At 28.8% G+C, this 23,947-nt stretch overlaps 2 protein-coding genes across 6 annotated transcripts in view; both read right to left on the reverse strand.

The window, feature by feature from the left end:
* LOC145971267 (aminopeptidase N-like) lies at window positions 1-14,498 on the reverse strand. Of its 4 annotated transcripts, XM_083098758.1 has the most exons (13): window positions 14,287-14,498; window positions 13,666-13,810; window positions 12,126-12,575; window positions 10,084-10,264; window positions 8,219-8,357; window positions 7,270-7,351; window positions 6,575-6,846; window positions 4,977-5,275; window positions 3,987-4,177; window positions 3,448-3,783; window positions 3,294-3,363; window positions 3,035-3,145; window positions 1-337 (listed from the first exon to the last, which is right to left on the reverse strand). In XM_083098758.1, the coding sequence occupies exons 2-13, from the start codon at window positions 13,803-13,805 to the stop codon at window positions 197-199; spliced, it is 2,412 nt and encodes an 803-aa protein (XP_082954884.1). In that variant the 5' UTR covers window positions 13,806-13,810; window positions 14,287-14,498; the 3' UTR covers window positions 1-196. The 4 variants fall into 4 exon arrangements, with proteins under 4 accessions (XP_082954884.1, XP_082954883.1, XP_082954882.1 ...); XM_083098757.1 differs by lacking the exon at window positions 14,287-14,498 and having other exon boundaries at window positions 4,977-5,257; window positions 13,666-14,182; XM_083098756.1 differs by lacking the exon at window positions 14,287-14,498 and having other exon boundaries at window positions 13,666-14,182.
* Window positions 14,499-21,577: 7,079 nt separating this feature from the next.
* LOC145969681 (putative aminopeptidase W07G4.4) overlaps window positions 21,578-23,947 on the reverse strand; it is a 37,394-nt gene continuing 35,024 nt past the window's right edge. The window contains exons 7-8 of one of the 2 annotated variants that reach the window (XM_083095834.1): window positions 23,241-23,480; window positions 21,578-22,147 (exon numbers count right to left, since the gene is read on the reverse strand). In XM_083095834.1, the coding sequence (XP_082951960.1) occupies window positions 21,764-22,147; window positions 23,241-23,480 (624 nt within the window). In that variant the 3' untranslated portion in view covers window positions 21,578-21,763. Of the gene's footprint in view, window positions 22,148-22,588; window positions 23,151-23,240; window positions 23,481-23,947 lie in introns of those variants that run through there. The other variant, XM_083095835.1, reaches the window with a different exon arrangement.

Here is a 23,947-nt window from a genome sequence, read left to right on the forward strand (position 1 = left end):
AATAAGGATATAAAAACATCAGTGCAAATATGAATTGCAGGATAAAATAAATCCTTGTAAATGCTTTTAATTATATATTATTAATGCACATAAACATAAATAATAAGTCGATAACTATAAACATTATAAAAAGCTATTTATAAGAAAGATATATAGATGTATTCGCGTCATAATTGTTACTTTCATTATACGGGTATTAATGAAATTTTACAAAATTCTGAAAGTAATCCTGTTGACTTTTGATTTCGAGAAAGCGTATTTGTATCTTACTTTGAATATGTAAAATATATTGCTGAATATTTTTGACATCTTCGTAATTTCTACACAATTGGCTTGTCTAAAACAGATTATATCGATACTAATTATTAGTGAATAGCAACTACCAATTATCAATAAATATTATATTAAATATTATCTCGTATATATATATGTATATATGTATATATATATATATATATATATATATACATATATATTTATCTTGCATATTTTATTTATAATAATAATCTCAAATATAATTGGAATAAATAATAATAATTATAGATTATGAAAATTACATTCTCTTCTCAGAATCAAAATTTTAGTTACCGCGAAGAAAAAACGGGTTTATAAGTTTGTAAACATTTTAAATCAATATATGTCGATTTCTATACAGGTTTCGCTTTGTAAAAAATTTGTCAGCTATTGAATAAGGTAATATGAATTTTAAGAAATTAGTAAAGCTCTAAATGTGAAATATAAATTTAAATTTTTCAAACTAGTAAAAGAAAGCGAAATGCGGATGATAGTGCCTCAGTTTCAGAGAAAATTAATTTTTCTTTCAAAATAAATCGTTGTATATGGAATACATTTCTTTCCTCTATGCGATACTAAATAACGAAGTAAATCTGAACTTAAGATTTTTATTAAAATAAATAATCCCTAATCCCTATAAAAAAGCGTAGATGAAAAAATATCGAGACGAAGTTGCTGAAACGAAAATGAAATCATACTCCTATTATACTACGTTCTATTACATTATGTGCAAAGTGTTGCACCATATTTTACTTAACAATCCTTATGTCTGCAAAGAATGTTTATAAGTAATATTTTGTAAGTAACTTTTGACAAATAAAAATTAACAGAATTTAGAATTAGCGATTTTAAGTATAAAATTTAGAAATTTATAAGAGCTATGGCTATCACAGAGAAAATATCATTATATTATAATATTATAATTGTTATATCTAGCAGGCCATTTTTTGTATTAATTGTTGTGTTAACCTATCATTATCACAGTTTTAGTTTAACAAATGACTCATGTAATATTAGAGTATGCTAATCACATTACCTAATAACTCTCTCAATCATATTGAAAAAATATTTAAATTTATTTAACTAAGAGCTATTTAACATCTCAAAGCTATAAATTCTCTTTTTAAAATTTATACAAATCCATTTTTATTAAGATAACTAAAATTTCCAAGCAAAGAAATTCTCTTTCTCTTTTGCTTTTGCTTGCTCCCATGTTCTTTCTTACTCTCTTATTCACTAAAAATTATAATACACTACTAGAAAAAATAGAAAACACTTTTTGTACCCTAAATATTGAGATATTTTTAAACCGCTGAAATTCGTCGAAAAATTATCGTAGACAAAAAAATGGTAAATGTATTTTGAAGCTTGAAGCTTCAACTATAACGTACAGTTGGTGATTTTTAAAAATTTTTTCATCTTTCTTATCCTGCGCTTTAAAAAAGAACACATTGTTTAGTTCCTTAAAATTATATATTTTTAATACATCGAAACTTGATAAAAAAATTTTTCTCGAGAATTTCAACTAAAATTTCATAAACTACAACATTTTGCCTGAAACGCTATTTACCAAAACGCTTTTTTTTTAATTTTCCTACGATTTTTTTGACCGTGTAATACAATGTTGAAAATAAACCAGTATTTTTTAGATATTATGAAAAAATTTTTCGAGAAAAATTTTTTTATCGAACTGCAGAGTGTCAAAAATACGTAATTTTAGTAAACAAAACAATGTCTTTTTTTAAAGCATAGAACAAGGAAGATAAAAAATTAAAAAAGTTAACGATAGCGCGTTAAAGATGAAATTTCAAGCTTCATAATGCTTTCTTTATTTTTTGTCTACGACCATTTTTCGCCGAGTATCAACATCGTATATAAAAATTGCTGGTTTATTTTAAGAATCGTATTTATTATTTATTATTTATATATTACTCGGTCAAAAAAAGTCAAAGGAAAATTTTTAAAAAAGCTTTTCGCAGGGAAAATTTTGTAATTTATAGAACTTGAGGTGAATTTCTCGAGAAAAATTTTTTTTTAATGTTATATCATCTTATGTGGCGACACCCGTGGTGACATCTAATAGATTCTCAGTTAAAGTTTTTTTCCTTTTGTCGATACTCCCCGGTATGCGCTCTTTATCTTCGTTTACTCGTCATTACACAGTAATCACGTGAGTGTCGGGTCGTTTCATTTTCCAATAAAGTATCGTAACAGAGTTTATTAGCAAAAAGCATTTTACTTTATCCCTGACACAATCGTCCCAGCTCTACGCCCCCTTTTATATCAAGAGTTAAGTTGCGTGTTAAAAATACACAATTTTAAGGAACTAAACAGTGTGTTCTTTTTTAAAACGCAGAATAAGGAAAATAAGAAAAATTTGAAATACCACCAACTGCGCATTAAAGTTGAAACTTTAAACTTCAAAGCTTTCAAGCTTGCTTTTCTAATTTTTTATCTACGATGATTTTTCGACGAGTTTCTGCGGTTTGAAAAAAGTCCAATTTTTAGGGTACAAAAAGTATTCTCTATTTTTTTTTTTGAGAAGTGTATTTTGGAAACAGTATATTTTTGGAAATTAGAAATAAAAATATGGTTATTTTATAAAAAAATTACATAACATTAATTTTTGCTTGTCGTTTTGAGATACTGTGACTAAATTAATATATTCTGTATGAAAACAAAAAATATTAACGATTAAAAACGAAATATATATTAGTATAATGATATTCATAAAATGTACCTTTACTTTCACATCTTTCCCGTCCATATGTGATAACCATTTTATCTTCTTATATTCATTTAATTCAACTTGCGTTACATTAATAAATTTATCAGTTAGGAAGTCGTTTATCTAAAACAGATTATTTTGATGATATTGAACAACAATATTTAATGATAAATTGATGTCGCATTATTTATTATATATATATATATATATATATATATATATATATATATATGTGTGTGTATGTGTATATATAAGCACATGCTATTTTTACCTCTTTGAGTTGATTCGTAGAATACACATGATTAATAATTACAGCAAATGTTGCATGCCCGCTGACTTGTCTGTAACAGTAAAACAATAAATGTATTGATACACACATAAATTGTTGAATGATAAATATATATTTATAGTGAAAATTGTATTACTTAGGTTTTATATTCTCAAGTTTTTCTAATATGAAGTCGAGTACTACAGGATTCCTTGCATGCTTTGCGATAGTAAAAAGAAAATAATTAATATAATCTTGATCGGAAAAATCTTTTAAAAACCTAATCGATGCTGTACTATCATTTTTTATAAGATTTAAATAGTCTTTGATAAATTGTGGATCTTCAGGGCAAGACAGATATTTTAAAAATTTAGTTTTAAATTTTTCTTTTCCCAGATGATATACTCCCCACCAAGGATATTCATTGCTTAGAGAATAGTGAAATATTTTTAAACCTTGACAGTATGTCCATTCTTTCCACCATGGCAAAAGCCTACGAGATTTAACAAAAAACAAATTCTAATATAAAAGTTTTGCACATATTAAACTTACATTTTGATCAAATAATTTAAGAAATTATAATTTCATAATATAATCTAATAAATTTAAATTTTGAGCAAATAATGTAATAAACATTGCACATGTATCTACAAAACAATTAAATTAAAATAACCGAGAATATATAAGAAAAATTACGTGTTCTTTTCGGGATCTGCGAGATGTCGATGTAAATTATGCTGGGCTGCTCTTATGCACCTGCGACCATCAAGATTACATGCCCATTTCGCAGCCTCCATTCTTAAACTTTTTGTAAGATCGTGTTCATTAGAAACTTCATCGTATTCAAGTTCATCAAGCAAATTGTATAGTAAGTTTAGCATTTTCTCCTAAATATATAAATATATATATATATATATTTATATGTATTTATATTGTTACTTGTTATAAATTTTATATTTTTCGATTCTTGTATTATATTTTACTATATAGAAAGATATCTTGCGCAATTGTATTTTAAGAAGGTTCATATATTAAGAACATTCTGTCTTTGTAAACAGCTCTGAATCCTTTTTATAAAGATATCTATTATATATATAGCTATACTTATATATACGTATTTATACACAAATTTGAATTTTTCTTGCGTGCACATTCACACATGCTTAACACATGTTCATATCACAAATAAACATACAGAAGTGCATACATGCATATATTGTAGACATGTAGACATAAATGTAGACATTATATCTATAACATAATTTAATAACTTATTAACTGTTTGAGTATTAAACACATAGATAATTAATATATATGTTTCCTACTAACTTTCTATCTCAAAATTAATGATATTTAAATCGTCATTATAAATATCATGCTGTGATTAAAAATGATAACAGTTTTCAAATTTTTCTCCCTTTTCCTCTCCAATTTCTTATAATATTAGTACATACACTACTCGAATATTAATTTACAAATATACTTATCTTTCATCCAAAATATGTATATTTAATATACCTAATGAAATTTTTTCTAGCTACATGTATTTTATTGTATGTATCTTTTTGAAAAGCACTTAATAATTATTGTTATAAATGCACACACTATTAATATGTGCAATAAGTAACATGTTTTTAGTATGTTTAAGACATAACTATTGACATTGTTTATAATATGTGTTATTACCTTGATATTAAAATATATTGGTTTCTGAAATAGAAAGATATTGGACAGATATTCTAAAGCTTTGAACATAGGATACCATGCCACGTAGTCTGTTTCTCGTGATAGATATTTCGTAATATTCCAGAATACAGTGGAATTAAGTTGGTTTGTTATCATTAAGTGGAAAGTGTCATCGATAAATTGGGCACGATTCAAAACATGTATTGTATTATAATGGTCAGAATTTAGACAATTTACAATTCTTCGCCAATTCACGATATCGTAATTGATTCGTTGATATACTGTAAAATAAATAAATTCTGTATATATATACAGGGTGTCCCATTTTAAAAGTTCCACCCTCATAACTTTTCAGGATCAACGTTTGAAAGAAAACGACTCCAATAAAAGTTGTAGGGAACAAAGGGGGCTATCTAATAGTGACCTTGGATTCGACATTAAAGGTCATTTTCAAGGTCATTTGAAGGTCAACTTTTGTTTTTTAAATGGGAACCCTTATTTTTTATTACTTATTCTTGTAGCTTATCTCGAGAGCTTTCTAAAACACTATAATAAAGTATTTCTTCATTCAGTACTTTTCGAATTATGAGGCTTGAAATAATTTCTTAATTTTATATAAACCATAAAATATCTAGTAAAACATTCATTTTTCGATTATTTTATCTTAATTCTTTTATGTACAAAATAATGAGAGCAATCAATTGGTATAAAGAAAAAACATAGTTGTTTTTAAGAAAAAATATGTAATTTGCAATTAACAATTCCATATTTTTTTCTTAAAAACAACTGTATATTTTCTTTACACCAATGGATTACTCTTATTATTTTGTACATAAAAGTATTAAGGTAAGATAATCGAAAAATGAATATTTTATTAGATATTTTATGGTTTATATAAAATTAAGAAATTATTTCAAGCTTCATAACTCAAAAAGTACTCAATGAAGAAATACTTTATTATAGTGTTTTGGAAAGCTCTCGAGGTCAGCTACAAGAATATGTAATAAAAAATAGGGGGTGCCATTTAAAAAACAAAAGTTGACCTTCAAATGACATTGAAAATGACCTTTAATGTCGAATCCAAGATCACTATTAGATAGCCCCCTTTGTTCCCTACAACTTTTATCCGAGTCGTTTTCCTTCAAACGTTGATCCTGAAAAGTTATAAGGGTGGAACTTTTAAACTGGGATAACCTATATATATATATATATATATATATATATATATATATATATATATATAAAATTCTTTCAAAGGGTTTATCAGTACAAGTATCTGTTTATACTTTTGTACTTATACTTTTGTACATTAACAGAGATCAAAAATGTACCATAAAGTGAACATAAATGAAAATGCAAATTGTATATTATATTAGGTATAAAATCATTTTGCATGAAAATTGAATATTTCTAATAATTGTACGTATGTATGTATATATAATGTATGTATGTATATATAATGTATATACAATGTATAATAAATGTACTGTATATAATACATAATATAATGAATAATATTTTTAATAATGTAAATCTTTCTCTCCAATGTGTATGTATGATAAACACTATAAAATGTAATAAATTTATTGCAAACTTACCAGTTTGTTTTATATTACATGTCACAAAGTAATGCCACTTCTCAATCATGTATTCATCCACCATCTTATTTAAATATGTATCGTATATCATTATTTTTGACCACAGGTAAAAATCTTTATAATCTCGTACCATTTTCATTACAGGACAATATTTTCGTTTTGTTAAAGAATTAATTAGCTGCCTTATATGAATTAAATTGACTGTAGACATTTGAATGGACGAAAGGTTCTTCATACTTTCAAAAAGATAGTTAAAAGTTGGCTTGCTAAAGCTATAAAATTTATGCAAAATTTATTGTTGTGTTAACGAAAGGCATTATAAGCAAATATATATATATAAAATTATCACAATATAAAATTGTTAATTATATTTTATGTTTAATTTAATTAAATATATAATTAATTACATAATTAATCATATGATTTATAGTTTTTATATAAATTTGATGCTACAGTTTAAATTATAATTTAAAAGGAATGGCCAAACTTGATTACTTTTAAAAGATAAATGTATAATATATGTAAATTGAAAATATATCTTAAATATTTAATGACATTGAAGGTAAAAAGAATTGTAAATGGTAATAATAATAAAGATAATAAAGTATGAAAGAAACGATGTAAGTTTAAAAAAAAATAAAATTAATTTAATTTAAATAAAAATAGTAATTATAGTAGTATAGTCTATTACTTACTTGTCCTTTACATATATACGGATATTCTGCCAAAATATCTCTTCAGTAATCATGAATTGTAATGTACGGAATACACTGGCTACTATAATTATATAATTTACATCAGAATATGAATAAGATAATAGTTATAGTAAATAATAATTCATAATTATGGTAAAAGTGCATAAAACGTTACAAATCACCGATATTATCATCATTTGAATATGTTATAGAAGAAGTTGTCCTGAGTAATTCCGCGCAAAAAAGTAAATGAGAAACGACATTGGTTTAAAGGATATAACAAGTCAAAGTTTGACAATTTTACTTTTCCTAAGCAAACTGATATTAAACATATTGCAATTTGCAATTGACAAATACATATTTTTTCTTAAAAACCACTACGTTTTTTCTTTACACCAATTGATTCGTCTCATTATTTAGTACATAAAAGTATTAAGGTAAAATAATCGAAGAATGAATATTTTACTAAATATTTTATAGCTTATGTAAAATTAAGATATAACTTGAAAAGTACTCAATGAAAAAATATATTATTATAGCGTTTTGAAAACCTCTCGAGGTAATCTACAAGAATATGTAATAAAAAAATAGAGATTTTCATGCTAAAAGGTACTAATGACCTTGACCTGACTTTGACAAGGTCAAGTCCATATTTTCATCATGTGTACCCCTTCAAGTTATGCAACTTTCGTTCGAAAAATTTTTCAATAAAATCATCGGTTCGCGAGATAATCGACTATATCACTTAAAAAGAAATATTCTGTATATATAATATATTTTATATATAATTTTATATACTACAGCTTCATTATGTATGTATATATGTGTGCATGTGTATAATGAAGAGATTATATATAAAATTAAAATTTTTATCAGTTATTCTATTTGTTTTTTAAGCATTTATTTTCAAAAATTTACTCATAATCAATTTTTATTTATATTATCATACCTTTAATATAACGGTAATGTTCAAATGAAATGTTGAATGATGTATTATAAAGTGATGTATTATACTCAGTATCGAGATGAAGGGATTCTTGTTGAATTTGTACCACAAACAAGTCCATCATCCGGGTACTTGGAAGAGCCTATAGAAAATAGTTTAAATGTATTTACTTAATTAATATTAGATTTAACACACAATAGCAATATGCATTAGGGCTGTTACTTTCTACGTGTATGTAAAAAAAATCTGTTATACTCTTATACTCTTAAAATATAGAATAAATAATTTAAAAATGTAATATATTAATAACAAAAATGATTACTCGACATATAACTTTAAAATTAATATTTTTAGAATTATTAAAATATATTATATAGCAAAATTATCTTATTACACAATTTCTATATGTATACATATATTATGTGTAATTTAAATGATAATTTTTCTTTTTTTTTTATATAATAATTTAAAGTCGGACAAGTAACATAGTGACTTTGACACACACAAAATAAAAGAAACATAAAAATGTAAAAATATTTTAAATTGTATTATCTATGTATGTTGGAGATTTACTTGAAAATTAGCATTTTTTAAAAACTCACTTTTCTTTATAAATAGAATCTTCGCTAAATATTCTGATTTATAAAAAAAATTACACTCTATAATGGTAAATATTTAACTTTACACAGCTCCAAATGACTTGACCTTGACATATATTGTCAAGGTCACTGCACTGACAAGTAAAGGTACCCAACTGTCACTCGCGGATTCTAATGAAACTTTGTACACTTATAAAACTATGCAAAATAATAGACACGTATTTTTTTTTATCTGCGGAGAAGCGATTTTAAGGGTAGAAACAACCCCTCGACAAGTAAACCTACGGAAGTGTCACTCACACCGATTTGAATGAAACTTTACACATTTGTAGAACTATGAAAAATATTTGATACGTATTTTTTTTATCGGCCAAGGTTCGCTCTGAAGGGTTGAAACCACCCTGTAAAGGGTGGATTTTATGCATCAGGTGGAATAAGTTGAATGTTTCAAGAAATTAAATACTTATAGCGGGTTTTTGGGTCGCTGAAACTGAATCTGATGTTAAAAATGTGGAAATCAAAATGGCCGATCCAATATGGCCTCCAGGTACATAAAAAAAGTGTTCTGTTCGGCCCTGTAGGGTAAGGAAATATTGTAAAAAAATGTTAAATTTGAATTTTGGTGTTTCTCAAGGTTTTCGACATCGCTGATCACAAAAACCCGCTATAAGTATTTAATTTCTTGAAACATTTAACTTATTCCACCTGGTGCATAAAATTCACCCATTACATTTAAAGGATAGTTTCAACCCTTCTGAGCGAACCTTGGCCGATTAAAAAAAAATACGTATCAAATATTTTTTTATAGTTCTACAAATGTGCAAAGTTTCATTCAAATCGGTGAGTGACACTTCTGTAGGTTTACTTGTGAGTAACATCCGAAAGGTTTTAGGCTCGTTGTTTATTAAAAAGTTTTTCAATATGTTTATTCCTTTATAACTTTCAATATGAAAGATTTATTATTGTACATAGTGTCCAAAAATTCTGTGAACCTTATAAAACTTCTATTGTTTAACTTTTAACTTTTAACTTTTTAATAAACAACGAGCGACGCCTAAAATTTTTTGGATGTTATTCAGGGCAGTGACGTTGACAATATATGCCAAGGTCGAGTTATTTGGGGATGGCTGTGTAAAAGTAAATATTTACCATATATATATACATACATACATATATATATATATATATATATATATATATATACACATATATATCCATCATATTGTTTGCTAGTGAGCAAGTTTTGCGCTAAAGAATGCTTAAAATAACCTGATTAGTGACATATAATCCAAGAAATGCGACAATAGCCTCATTAAATAAAGAGGATAACGGCCAAAGTGGATTTTCATAATAAGAACATTCCTGTATTATTTTATGGGCCATGAAACGGGCAATTTTGATTTTAGTCGCAAAACAATCTACATTGTCATTGTAGATAATATCTGCTTCTCTGAAAATAAAAAAAATGTTTTATATAATGTTTATTTCTGTTGTATAATAACACATAAAAAATATTGTATTTCCAAATTTATAATTAAATGATTCTATTAAATTAACATATTAATTATATATTTTTATTAATGCTCATTACGAAGTAATGCAATATATTGGAAGCGAGTACCGCACTATATATATATATATATATATATATATATATATATATATATATATACAACTTTTTTTAAATTTTGATCGATAAAAGTGAAAACCTTAATATAATACTTATACCTATTCTTATACCTTAATATAATTATTTAATTTACAATTTTATATTTTAATTTGTAATTTTCAATTTTAAGATTATAAAATATATATATTTTAATATTATTCTTCATATAAGTTGATGTACATTGAAGATATAGGTTGTCCAGAAAGTTATTATGGTTTTTAACGTTCAAATTCAAGTACGCATATTTTAGCAAGTGAATTTTATTAATTGAAAAGAGAACTATTGAAATTTAAATATTTTTGCCTACGAGAAACAATTTATTTATTCCTGTAGCATAAAATTTAGATTTCTAGAAGCGACAAACTCTTCGAAGACGTCTTTGACAGTAGCTTTATTGTTAAAGATTTTCCCCTGCAAGAAATTGTCGAAATGTTTAAAGAAGTGATAGTCAGTTGGTGAGAAGACCGGCGAATAGGATGGGTGAGACAGAGTTTCATGGAGCTTCATAGCTCAATTGATTAATGCAGCGTCGGTTGTGCGGCGTGTAGTCGAGCATTGTCGTGTAGAACAATTGGAACGTTTCTGTTGATCAACACCGAACGCAAACGTATCAGTTCCTGATGCATTTTGCCAATTTCTTGACAGTACCTCTCTGCCGTGATAATTCCGTCCAAATTTAAAAAACTGTAGTGGATTATCTCGGCTGACTACCAAATAGTCACTATAATCTTCTTTTAATACAATTTTGGTTTAGGAGGGTGTTTTGGCGATCCATCATGGTCTAACCATTGTGCAAAACGTCGACGATTATCGTACAAGATCCATTTTTCATCGCACGTTATGCGATCAAGAAACGGATTATTTTGTTTGCGCAAAATCAATGCAGAACATACGTCAAAGTGACGATTCTTTTGATTTTCGCTTAATTGATGAGGCATCCATTTGTCGAGCATTTTTGTTTTTCCAATTAGTTCCAGGTAATCAGAAACAGCTGACTTGTTTACGCCAAGTTTTAGTTCTCGAATCGATGTGCGTGACTCTGTTTCAACGAACACCTTCAAGTGATCGTCGTCAATAATCGCAGTCGTCCAGAACTTTTCAACTTCAAGGCTCTCATCTCCACTGAAATTTGTGGAAACCCCCATTGCCTTGCGTTCATTAGCGGTTCCTAGACCAAATGCATCGTTAATATTGCGAGCCTTCAGCTGCTTTACGACTCATTTTGAATTCATATAAAAAAATCGCTAGAATTTGCTATTTTTTCATTCTTAATTTCATAGTTTAAATAAAACGCAAACCAATATCAAAATACAGTTATTTTTATTAAAATGGAGAGCGAAGTGTGCGCTTTTAAATTGATATAACATAGATACGAAAGAAAGACAACGTAAAAAAAGCGCCAAATTTTAAACAACAAAAATCGCAATAACTTTCTGGACAAATAATAAACTGGACTAATAATAAACGATTAGATATGTTTCTCGTCTCATTGCTTCATACAATTTTACTTATTTTTTAAAACATATTCAAGTAATATTTTAAAAATAGAGAAAAGATATGTAAATAATTTTAGTTACCAAGAATTGTGTTATCCTTTTTTTCATCTTCGAAATATATTAATTTTTTATAATTATATAGTTACCTGTAAAGAATAAGGCCCAGATTTATGATGCTTTCGTTTTGAAAATCCGGAAGTGCAACATGATTTATTTGCCAAGTTTTATTCAAACGTTTCCATTTATCGAACAAGTACGATGTTATATTTTCAGCAAATTCGTGTGCAAATTCGCAGTGCATTCTACACCACATATTAACTCTGACACTTTCATTTGTACCAGGCATAAGAGATAAATTAATTCGGTTAGTCAGAAATAAAAGATAAATAGGCTCTACAAGCGTATGAAAATGTGTCTTCGTCATGTGTTTATCATTCGTTTCTATTTCTTGTATCGGTACATTTGATAAAACTGTATAGTTTTGATAATGTTCCACAATAATATCATAGATGGGCTTATAGGGCATAGTGCTTCTTAAAGATTCGGGCAAAGACGGAACCATGTGTTGGATCCCAATATCAATATACGTTGCCAACCTATCACATTTAGAAATATGAATTAACAATAATGAATGACACCGCAAAAACCTTATGCAAAAGTGGTTTCAATGAAATTGTATAAAAGTTGCATATATTTTAGTTGTGCGAGATTCATAAAATGCTTATTTTAGAATATACAGGTACAAAATAAATATTTAATAATTAATATTTAGTATGAAAATTTAATAAAATTAAAATAAATTTCAATATAAAACAATATTAGAATAATAACTTTTTTAAATTGATTTTAATTGATGTATTATCAACGATTCCGTACATAATTTTATACAAGTTAAAAAAACTGTTTATTTCAGTGATAGTTTATTAAATGAAACACATATGTATATATGTCTTAGTTATTAGCGAAATTAGTATTGTTTCTAAATAGTATGGGTGTGTGTAGATGCACGTTTAAATACATAAAACAGCATAAGTATAGCTTGTATATTTAATTTTATATATTATATGCAGAGTGTTTTTATGAAAGTTGTGAGTGTTCATGATCTGATTAAATTTTGATAATGACTTTTATGGATTATAAGGATAAAAAGAATTCGTATAAACATATAACTGGAAATGTTTTCCTTCTGAATTATAAGTTTTTTCAATATTAGAAACGAATTTCCTAATGTTTGGTATTGTCAAAATAAACAGTGTAAAACTTGAGTGTTTGTTCAAAATTTCAAATTTCATATAAGCAAGTTTTATAAAAATATAAATCCTTCAAAATCATACTTATATTTTGAAAACAATTCGAAACTCTACCGGAATATTTTTTTTTTCGTTCGAATGTTGACAATAAAATGCTGTGTAAGACGTGTATTATTGCTGACTACTTTAATTAAATTAATTTCTATTTGCAGCTTACATTCATTTTAATAATAATGATAATATTAAATTGCAAAATTTTTTACTAAAAGATGTTGAGAAACATATAATTAAGAATGGAAACATTTCAGATATACGTACATGTCTACGTATAAATGTGTTTTTCTTAGAAAATACTTTTTAAATAGATATAACATGCTGCACCAGAGCTTGTTCATAAACATTACTATATATTTAACATTTTAACAGTTATACTTACCACTGTCGCTCATCTCTTTTATAAAAGTTCTTTAGGCCTGTATCTTCAGTTATATTATAAACTAATTTTATGATGTAATATCCCATCAATAGATCTTCAGCGAATTTATATTTGACAATGTTTTTCTCAATGTCATACATAGATTCTACCGATGGATAAATGATCGGTTTTTCATTACCATTTGTAGAATTATATTGTGGATAATAAAACACGGTTATATTATATTTTTCGTGTAAATACAATAATATGCTTGATATTGGATGTATAATCTTTATACGTATACTGCAGTTGCTGACAAGAATATTTTTTTCGATATGTGTAACGATGATATCATATTGTTGCGGTAATATACTATTCGAGTGCCTGTTTAACTCTTCTTCAGATATTTTAATTATCTGATCGTCGGTTAAAAAAGCCGCCGCGACGATGATTGTTAAACTGCTACTTAATAATAGTTTAAGAAACATGATACTACTTTTATCTTAGATATTTGTAAAACTATATTTTTGTTAGAAAGTACAAACAGACAAATTAAACACAGCACTGTCTTTACCATGATTTAGTGGAAAAGAAGGAATTAAGACAAATATATCAAAATAAACTTAATTTTGAATGACTTACTCTGTATAATGAGATATATCACAAATTCTATGCAAGTGTATGCTTCGTTACAATAATTAGCCGCAATAAATTAATATTTTATCCACTATCATTGTAACATGAAAAATATATATGCGCACTTATGATTTCTTATTATTTCGAGAAACTTCCAAAGACTAACAACACTTGGCGATATTACAATAAATGTGTATGTCATATGTAAACATACAACTTCTGAGGTCGTTAACAGACGTTTCGATCGAGAAACGATATGTAATAGCAAAGCACGGTGCCGTTTTTCCCACTCCAAATTCGTGCTATCGATCGAGCGCCGTAAGATGGCAGAACAGTCTATTTTTCATTGGTCTAAAGCAAAAGAGGCTACCGTTACGTAGAATGCAAAAATATCTGTAAATATATATATTTGAATTCTTTTATACTATTTAAAAGTAGTATATTTCTTTACCAAAAATTTGAGAATTTTTATAATTTACAATATACATTCAAATGAAATTTTATATACTACATTATTACGAGAGTGTATCGGTAAGTTCCCATACAGCACCGAAAGATTGCAAAAACGTTGCATAGACCTAACATTGAAACATTGTAATATTGCACAGAAGTTGCGAAATGTTTCTGCAACATTATTGCAAGCTTGCAGCAACGTTGAAATGTCCGCCCTCAGAAATATTACAATGTAAGATTATAGTAATGTTACGGTGCAACGTATTTGTAATATTAAAACGCGTTTTGCTACAAATGCAGACTGTTTTAAATTTAATAAATAAACCTTGAAAATATAAAGAAATGTTTAAGAAAGATAGGAAAAAAACATTTACCGCCTTTGAAAAAACACATCTATTAATGTTTTTTATCAAATGTGTCTTATTAAATATTTATCTCAGTAATATACATACAATTATTTTACATACACTCGATACTAGAATATTTTAATACGTGCAATAAATGAATTATTTCCCATTTACCCATTCAATGAAAAAAGATCTGTTTAATATTCTGAATCCCAACGAGGGATACAGATTATTAAGCAAATTATTTGTTTAAATAATCTAGATCCCTTAGGATTCAGAATATTAAATAAATCAAGTTAGTTTATCAGAAATTTAACTGACACAAGACAAGAAGTATAATTACTACATTAGTCCTTTGTAGTCCTTATATCCACTTTAGATGAAAATTCGAATACGAGTTAGTTAAGTTTAGTGTCGCCACATAGCGGCAAGTAAAGAAACACATGTTATACATTTTCGCTATGTTAAAATGTTGCTGCAACATTGCCAACGTAATATTATAAAATAATGTCTCTGCAATATTTCTGCAGCATTACACTGCTATGTGCAATGTTGTAACATTGCAGCAATGTTGATGCAAGCTTCTGTGCTGTATGGGTTATTTTTGAGCAAGTTAATGAAAAAATGTAACTTATTAACGATAGAGTATAATATTACAGTATTGTATATAAGAGAATATAATGAATAACTATTATTTTTTAGGTTCTTGTTTACTCTTTCAAATTTATATGGATATATGAATAAAACAACAGGAAATCCCTCAAATCGATTAAGTCAATAATCGTGTCATTCTTATAACGAAGCATATTTTTAAATTAAAATTTAGAAAGATTTTTTTATACTGTGGAATAAAAGTATTATAGAGATAGCGTGCTCCAAGAATTATGCCATATAATTTATTATTAAATTAAAAACATTAGTAGTACATTAATAAAACACATTCGTAAAGAATACTTTTTATAGGATTTAAAATATTAATAACATATGTTAATATAACGCACTAATTTGTTAATATTTATATACAAATATATTTAAATATTAATTATATGTACAGTATTATATAATATTAATTACACATATAATATTTTATTACATACAACATTCGTAATTATTTTACATTATATTAAAATTATAATCTATACTGTAATATTATCCACTATTAAATAACATATATATTACACATTAATATACATATATTAATTTATGTGTATTAGCAAGTAATAATTAATGCAATACTAATAAACATATATTGATATACATTATTAATACAATAAAAAACTTAAGAGATGTTAAAATAAGTAAATAAATATTTAAATGTAATTTTATAGTTATTGAGTTACTATATTAATGATTCAGAATTCAGCTTGTTTTTATAATATCAACAAAATATATTAATCTACGTATTAAAATATAATTTGCTCTCATTTGCATGATTAATAGTACAATTTAATGTCAGATTTGTAGAGCGATAAGAAAATCTGTAATCATGCATGAAGTATTCTTATAATACAAACGCATCGAATATCATTGCAGTATAATTAATCGTACCCAGTATAATTAAAACCCTAAGAAATTAAAACGCATTTTATTTTGCATATTACTCAGGGACATGATGTTGACAACACATGTCAAGATCAAAATCAGTATTGGGGAAGTAAAGATGAATATTTATCAGAATTATTAATAAAATTATACCAGCAAAAAAATCTAATTAGAAGCGATAAATATCATTAACTCCAAGTAAATTTAAATTAAACGTTAATTTAATTTCCGTTAAACGGAAATGTTACGTAACTTTTCAGCACGATTGTGACCGTAACGAAATAAGACTTCCGTCTATCAAGCGACGCGGTAGCGTCGCGACGCCAAGTACATAAAAGACTGATAAAAAATTGGATCCGAGCATTGAGAGTCACTGTTCTGGACGCTGCGCTACCAAGTAGCTTATCCGGAATTTTACATTAAATGACGTCACATAAATTTTCGATTGAAATATTTCAGAAACTAAAGCCGTAATTAAAAATCTAACGGCATTTTTCTCATATAATGTTAATACAAGCTTTCGATTGTGACCAGTTTGAATAAATTCGGTGCAGTCAATCCCGAGAAATGATAATCGCATGTCAGAATTGTGACATTTTTCATTTTTATTCATAAGGTTCAGACTCATGAACGAATCTTCGCACGCACACATTCAAAGCGATTTTGTCCCTCAAGCTGCGTTCATACCGCGTATATATAATTATTCGCTTTAGTGTGCAAAAATGCTTTAAGAAACAAAACCATTTATGTACATGTGTGTGCATACGTGTGATATGTGTATATATGTGTGTATACGTGTGAGAGATTAATTTATCGCATAACAATTTTCAAAAACCTCTTGGGAGTAAAATCTAATTTATCTCGAAACGAGGTAAGACTTCCGAATAGCCCCTACCTCCGAATTTGATGAAACTTCCAGCATTTGAAGACTATAACAGAACACATTCACACCATAAAGGATTTTTTGCGGAAACAACTAGGAGCGGAGGAATTCGAAACAGAAAGTTTTCATATATTTCGCAAAAGATACTTATATAAATATCAGAAACGTATACACACACACACACGCGCGCGCGCGGGGGTTGCAAGGGGGGCCTTTGGCCCCCCTCCCGCAACCACCCCGCCGGTAGGCAGGGTACCTAATCTTAACTTTAAACCTAAATTTCAATTAACTTATACAACTTAACTTAAGTTTATATATAAATATCAGAAACGTATACACACACACACACGGGGGGGGGGGGGGTGCAAGGGGGCCTTCGACCCTCCCCTCCCGCACCCATCCCGTCTCCTTCTCTTCGCGTGGAAAGTTGCAAAGTGGAACCTTGCTTCGCGTGGAAAGTTGCACCCTACCGCCCTACCGGCGGGGTGAGTGCAGAAGGATACAACTTTCCACGCGAAGCGAGATTCCACTTTGCAACTTTCCACGCGAAGCGAGGGGGACGGGGTGGGTGCGGGAGGGGGGGCCTAAGCCCCCCCCGCGCGCGCGCGCGTGCGTGTGTGTGTGTGTGTGAGTGCTAGTGCCATCGGTATGACAGATATCCTAACCTAAATAGTAGTGAACTTTAATCGTGAATATTTCGCTTCGCGGAGCAGAGCGACACTTTTTTCTGCCAGATTCGGTCATTTCGTGCAAAAACGCGTCGAATGAGTCTAATTTTATCGATATTTGAGGTGAGGCCTCTAAACTGAATAATTACCATACCTTTCAACAATCAAAATAACTCCTATATTTTTCAAAATTTTTTCTCAATAACTTTTTAACAAACAACAAGTAACGGTTAAAACCTTCTGAAAATTGCTCACAGTTATGACCTTAACAAGATATGTCAAAATCAAAGTAGTCGGAAATGAATCCTAAACGGTAGTTTTACCGTCTTCTTTTTCGAATTTCTCCGCTCCTAGTCGTTTCCGCAAAAAATCCTTTATGGTGTGAATGTGTTCTGTTATAGTCTTCAAATGCTGGAAGTTTCATCAAATTCGGAGGTAAGGGCTATTCGGAAGTTGAGCCGAAAACGATATCACAAAAATATAAAAACTGTGCCGTTAGATAAGACTTCTAAGGAGACTAATTTATCGTATTATAACAATATTCACAAACCACCCCTTGGGAGTGAACTCTAATATTTAGAAAATGAAACCTTGTAAAAATATGCGACTTACCTTTAGTAAAGATTTTTAAAAATGCGTATATATTTTTTGCAGAAATAATATAAATTTTTACAAAAAGATGGTGATATCCCTCTAGAAACAACCTTATAACGGTAAAATAAAATACGTCAAGTATATAAAAAAATATCTTTAAAAAATCTAACATATATTTTCTGTAGAAATAATATTTTTTACAAAAAGCAGTGAGAGCCCCTAAAAAGAACCTTATAAAGGTAAAAAAATACGCCAAGTACATACAAAAAAATCAAAAAATCTAAAAGAGTAATAAAAATAAAATATTTAAAAACTGATATGAGATCAATACTGTTAGCCAAGTATAATAAATTATGTGATATTAATTCGTAATCGATACTAAATGAGTTAAGATTACTTTAATTCCTAAAGCATTTTTTATATGATGTATATAATTTAAAAAAGTTTTACACAAATTCTAAATCGCATAAATGACCTTCAGGTCGAAGTAAGATATGAAAACTTGGCGTGCCCTCCCTCCCGCTCGTCGTTTACATATCTTGAATAAAATAAAAAATATGATTATACAATATACATATACAGGGTGTCCCTGAATGGTCTGTACAAACTTTGCGAATAAGTTCCAGGGACCTAAACAAGCAGAAAATGTCCCATAAACATGGGGTCGGAAACGCTTGCTTCTGGAGTTACGACGGTTCGAAGTTTTCCTGCAATAGCTGGAGAAATTATCACGTCAAATCGCATAAATGTTACAAAATTGTGTTTATTTATTTCCTCGGTTTTGCCACGGACATAACAGGACAGTACACTTGCTATAGCAAATGCTCGAAATGGCCTCCGTTAGATTCCAAGGAAGCCTGCGCACGTCGCCGCATTGTCTGGCGAACCGTCCATTTCCACCGGCACGGTCATACACCAGATGGATATCCGCCAGTTCATCAAATAAATAATTTGATTCATTCATGTTTTTAAAGTAGGCCGTAAAACGAGCTTTGCAATCACAGGATACTTTCAAACAACTAAAACTTCGAACCGTCGTAACTCCAGAAGCAAGCGTTTCTGACCCCATGTTTATGGGACATTTTCTGCTTGTTTAGGTCCCTGGAACTTATTCACAAAGTTTGTATAGACCATTCAGGGACACCCTGTATACAATATATGTATATTTGTTAATCCTTTCATTTAGTAAGTACAATTTACATTTTTATAAAATAAGCTTTAGACTACGAATATGCAACAGGCAGCCTGTGGGCCAGAAACGACCTGCGAAGCTTTTCAATCCGACTTACAACAATTAAACTTTACTTGCAGAGAAAATAAAAAAACTCATAAAAAAAAAGAGATTTCACTTTGCCTAATCTCTATGTGATGATTTCCAGGTGATACAGAGGAGACAATATATATAAGCTCGAAATTTAGCTACGCGCGTGCGCGGTCCGTCGTGTAATTTTAAATTTTACATTGGGCCCATAAAAAAACTAGCTTTTTACTGTTTTAAACTATATGATTTAAATACGGGGCACGCCAAGTTTTCATATCTTACTTCGACCTGAAGGTCATTTATGCGATTTAGAATTTGTGTAAAACTTTTTTAAATTATATACATCATATAAAAAATGCTTTAGGAATTAAAGTAATCTTAACTCATTTAGTATCGATTACGAATTAATATCACATAATTTATTGTACTTGGCTTATAGTATTGATCTCATATCGGTTTTTAATATTTTATTTTTATCACTCTTTTACATTTTTTGATTTTTTTTATGTACTTGGCGTATTTTTTTACCTTTATAAGGTTTTTTTTTTAGGGGATAAATTATTCCATGTAATAAATTATTTTGTATTAAAGTTCGAATTATATTTTATATTAAAATTGTATTATATTTTGTCATATATTTTGTAATATGTATTTAGCATAAAAATATTATGCATAAAAATATTATGTTGGTATGAAAATTATAATAAAAATATGTAAAAATAATGTTAGCTATATTAAAATGGAACATATGAATTCTTTATATTTTATATAAAGGAAGAGACTAAAATATTTTGCAATATCTATATTTTTCGAGTCTTAATTATAAAAACTTCAGAAGAATCAGTGATTAATTTGACAAATTCTATACATTAATAATTAAATTTTTAAATAATTAATGATTAAATTTTATTAATAATTAAATTTTTAAATAATTTAAAAAATGATTGATAAATATCAAAGATCAGTTTACTGCTAATTAAGAAGATTTATAGAAATACGGTTAAGATTGTTTTTATCCCACAGCAGGTATTTTGTGTTTTGTAAATAAAAAGATATAAATATGACAATGAATATAGAAAAATATTTATTTCATCTTTGAATATTACAGTATCTTTTGCGATTGAATAATTTATTTACTATCAATTTACATACATAAGTATCTTGTTATACAGCACTGGTGCTACCGGCATTTCGTGCACATAGCACGGAACAAAATCAGAAATTGTGCATATATTACCCTCTGAGAACATTCATGGACATTGGCTTTGTAGTTCATGTCCACGTTTTCAATGTCCATAGAGGGAGTATCACTTTCAGGGATCACCTAAAAGCAGGCCATGACACCTCTCAGTCTTGTCTCTGCTAGATATCTCTTACGTCAGAGATTTTACTGGCTATAGATAGCAGATTATACTTGGATGTATCAGATTTTGTTCGATCGATAATCGCAATACATTTAAAAAAAATTTATATTAAATAATTTTTTTGGAGAACAAAATAATCCGGAAAATGGAAGTAATGCAATCGAATAAAATAATAGCAAAGAGGATATGAAAAAGGATTTACATATTTATTCATACAAATACATTACAGATCAAAAGCACATCATTCAGCAAAAAAAGTGAATAAAAAATCGATGGTGAGATTAAAGGATTCGTCATACATGCGTGATAGCTCGTAAATTCTCATATCACACGCGAATATCTCATAACTTGATATATTGTCAAGCGAGGGTTCAATTTTTCGGGACATTTGATTGACTTATTGCTCCGTGATACATGGTTTCTAAATTAGATGGACAGGCTTGACAGAGTTCACAGGGCTTCGCGACTGAACACTTGGCGATCGGCGCACAAGACGTTCCACAAGGATCGCAGGGAACTTCGCAGGGAACTTCGCAGGACAAGGAAGGCGATGTGCAGACAGGTTTACAGTTGAGCTCGTGGACGTACTCGTAGGGAAACTCGTTTCGTAGTGTCAGACATTTTCCTTGGATCAGGTAACAATAGGACAGGGCTAGGACAGGATTGCCGCTGTACGAGATGTCATCAGGCCGACGTAGATGCCCGTATAAATCGATGTGCGTGTACTTTAAAGGAGTACCACTACAAACTCCGTGCTGGAATCGATACGAAATGGATGAGAAAGAAAAGAAGACATAAAGAAAGAAGAGAAAAATCTGTATGAGAGAGAGAGAGAGAGAGAGAGAGAGAAGGAAGGAAAAGGCGGATGAAGAGCAAAAATGGATAAATTTAACCATCTTTTAAATTACGTCATTGTAACGGGAAAGCTTCTTAATCTGCCACTAATGCTTCTTTACGGCATCTGCGTTAAATCGATCGCCTTTCAAAGATTTATTGAACTTAATTCAAAAGAATCAAGTGACTAATGAGCGTTTTTGATTGATAAATGTTATATAACGTAATGTGAATATTTTTGCACAAGATGTTAAAATATTTGTAAACTCATCGTAATAACGACTTAACATTTTATAACATTTCCGATGTGTGATATGTGAGAGAAATTTTTATCTTCAAATAATCAGAACCGTTTACAGACATATATTTAATACCGCGATTTTATAAAAAGAAACTTCAAAAATATACAAGTTATTAAATGATTAAATACTAAATTTTTTACTGTATTCCTGAGAAATAAATTTATTATTTATATTATTGTCTATCAATAGAAATAAAAATTTGTCACTTTTAAAATTTTGCCATCCTAAATATGTGTCTGTAACATTTATTAATAAGTTTGACACTGTACAAATAATTCTAATATAATCGTTTACGTTTGAAATAAATTTATATAATTTGTACAGCTTACGCGGAAGAGGGTCAAGGATTTACGAATAATTAATCGTTATTTGCCGAATAATATTCAAAGTTCTTTAGCGCGAGCTTTCAAATATTAATTATTTTAAAGATATCATAACGAATAAGGCAGTTGGTATTAATATATCACGAATCTTCGGTGTCCGCAGTATCTATTTTGTCAAAAAGAAACGCTTTAGCTAGTGCTAAAATCGGAGAACCGGTTGGTTGTTCAGGTAAATCACCGGCACTGCCGGCTATATCCAGGTGACAATATTTTAAAGGCTTCTCCGATCCAATACCGTGCTAAAAGTCATAAATTGTTAGAAAAATATGATAATATTTGGCAACACGTTAAAATCTCAAGTAAAAAAAGAGGTGATAAAAATGCGATACCTTGTCTATTCCAGACGCCTTAATTAGAAAAGCGGCCGGTCCTTGATGACCTCGCGGAACTTTGGAACTAAGTTGATTCACCGCTTGACGAATGTCGTCACCTTCCGCGATTCCCTCATGGAAGTGAAAATCCTCTCTACGTATTCGCGATATTTCAAAGGGATCGCCCATAGTTTCGCCGGAAGCTTGAAGCTTCTCCGCATTACTTGATAGTCGTGCCACAGCGTTATCCATCGCAATCTATAACAATGAATATATTATATATATGAATTATATGTCGAAAATATAGATGAAATGTTTTTTAAGAGATAATAAAGAGATGTTATGGTTAGCGTACGCAACGAGCAATTTTTATGATGAGCTCATATATGCTTTCATATCACACGTCATTTTATATCATGTCCGGAATTCGATATAACGCTAGGCGCGAGTAAACTGCGCACTGCATCTAAGTCATTTATAACTCTGTCCAATTAAGCTCTCCTCAATGAATCAACAAATACGTAACTGTCTGTATACATTCCCCGTCACTTCGCGCGTGGAACAGCTAGTTTTGTTATTCGTGTACGCGATGGTAGCATAACGAGATTATTCGCTCTCTCTCTGTTATTTCATGACTATATCGTCATGTGACCGATAGAAATTCAAGTAGTTGCGCGTGTTATCTCGACATTAATTGAAATGCGATTAAAAACGTGCGGTTAATA

Source organism: Camponotus vicinus, unplaced genomic scaffold (assembly GCF_025532165.1).
Source record: "Camponotus vicinus isolate PSW18456_S1 unplaced genomic scaffold, iyCamVici1.0 SCAF_4, whole genome shotgun sequence".
Taxonomy (NCBI): domain Eukaryota; kingdom Metazoa; phylum Arthropoda; class Insecta; order Hymenoptera; family Formicidae; genus Camponotus; species Camponotus vicinus.

Coding starts and splice junctions, on each gene's coding strand:
- LOC145971267 (XM_083098756.1), bottom strand. CDS start 14,132: ATGTTTCTTAAACTATTATTAAGTAGCAGTTTAACAATCATCGTCGCG. Junction 10,265..12,125: donor CTGGGCCTTATTCTTTACAG/GTAACTATATAA, acceptor TTTTATTTTCAG/AGAAGCAGATATTATCTACA. Junction 4,178..4,976: donor CAATATATTTTAATATCAAG/GTAATAACACAT, acceptor TTATATATTTAG/GAGAAAATGCTAAACTTACT.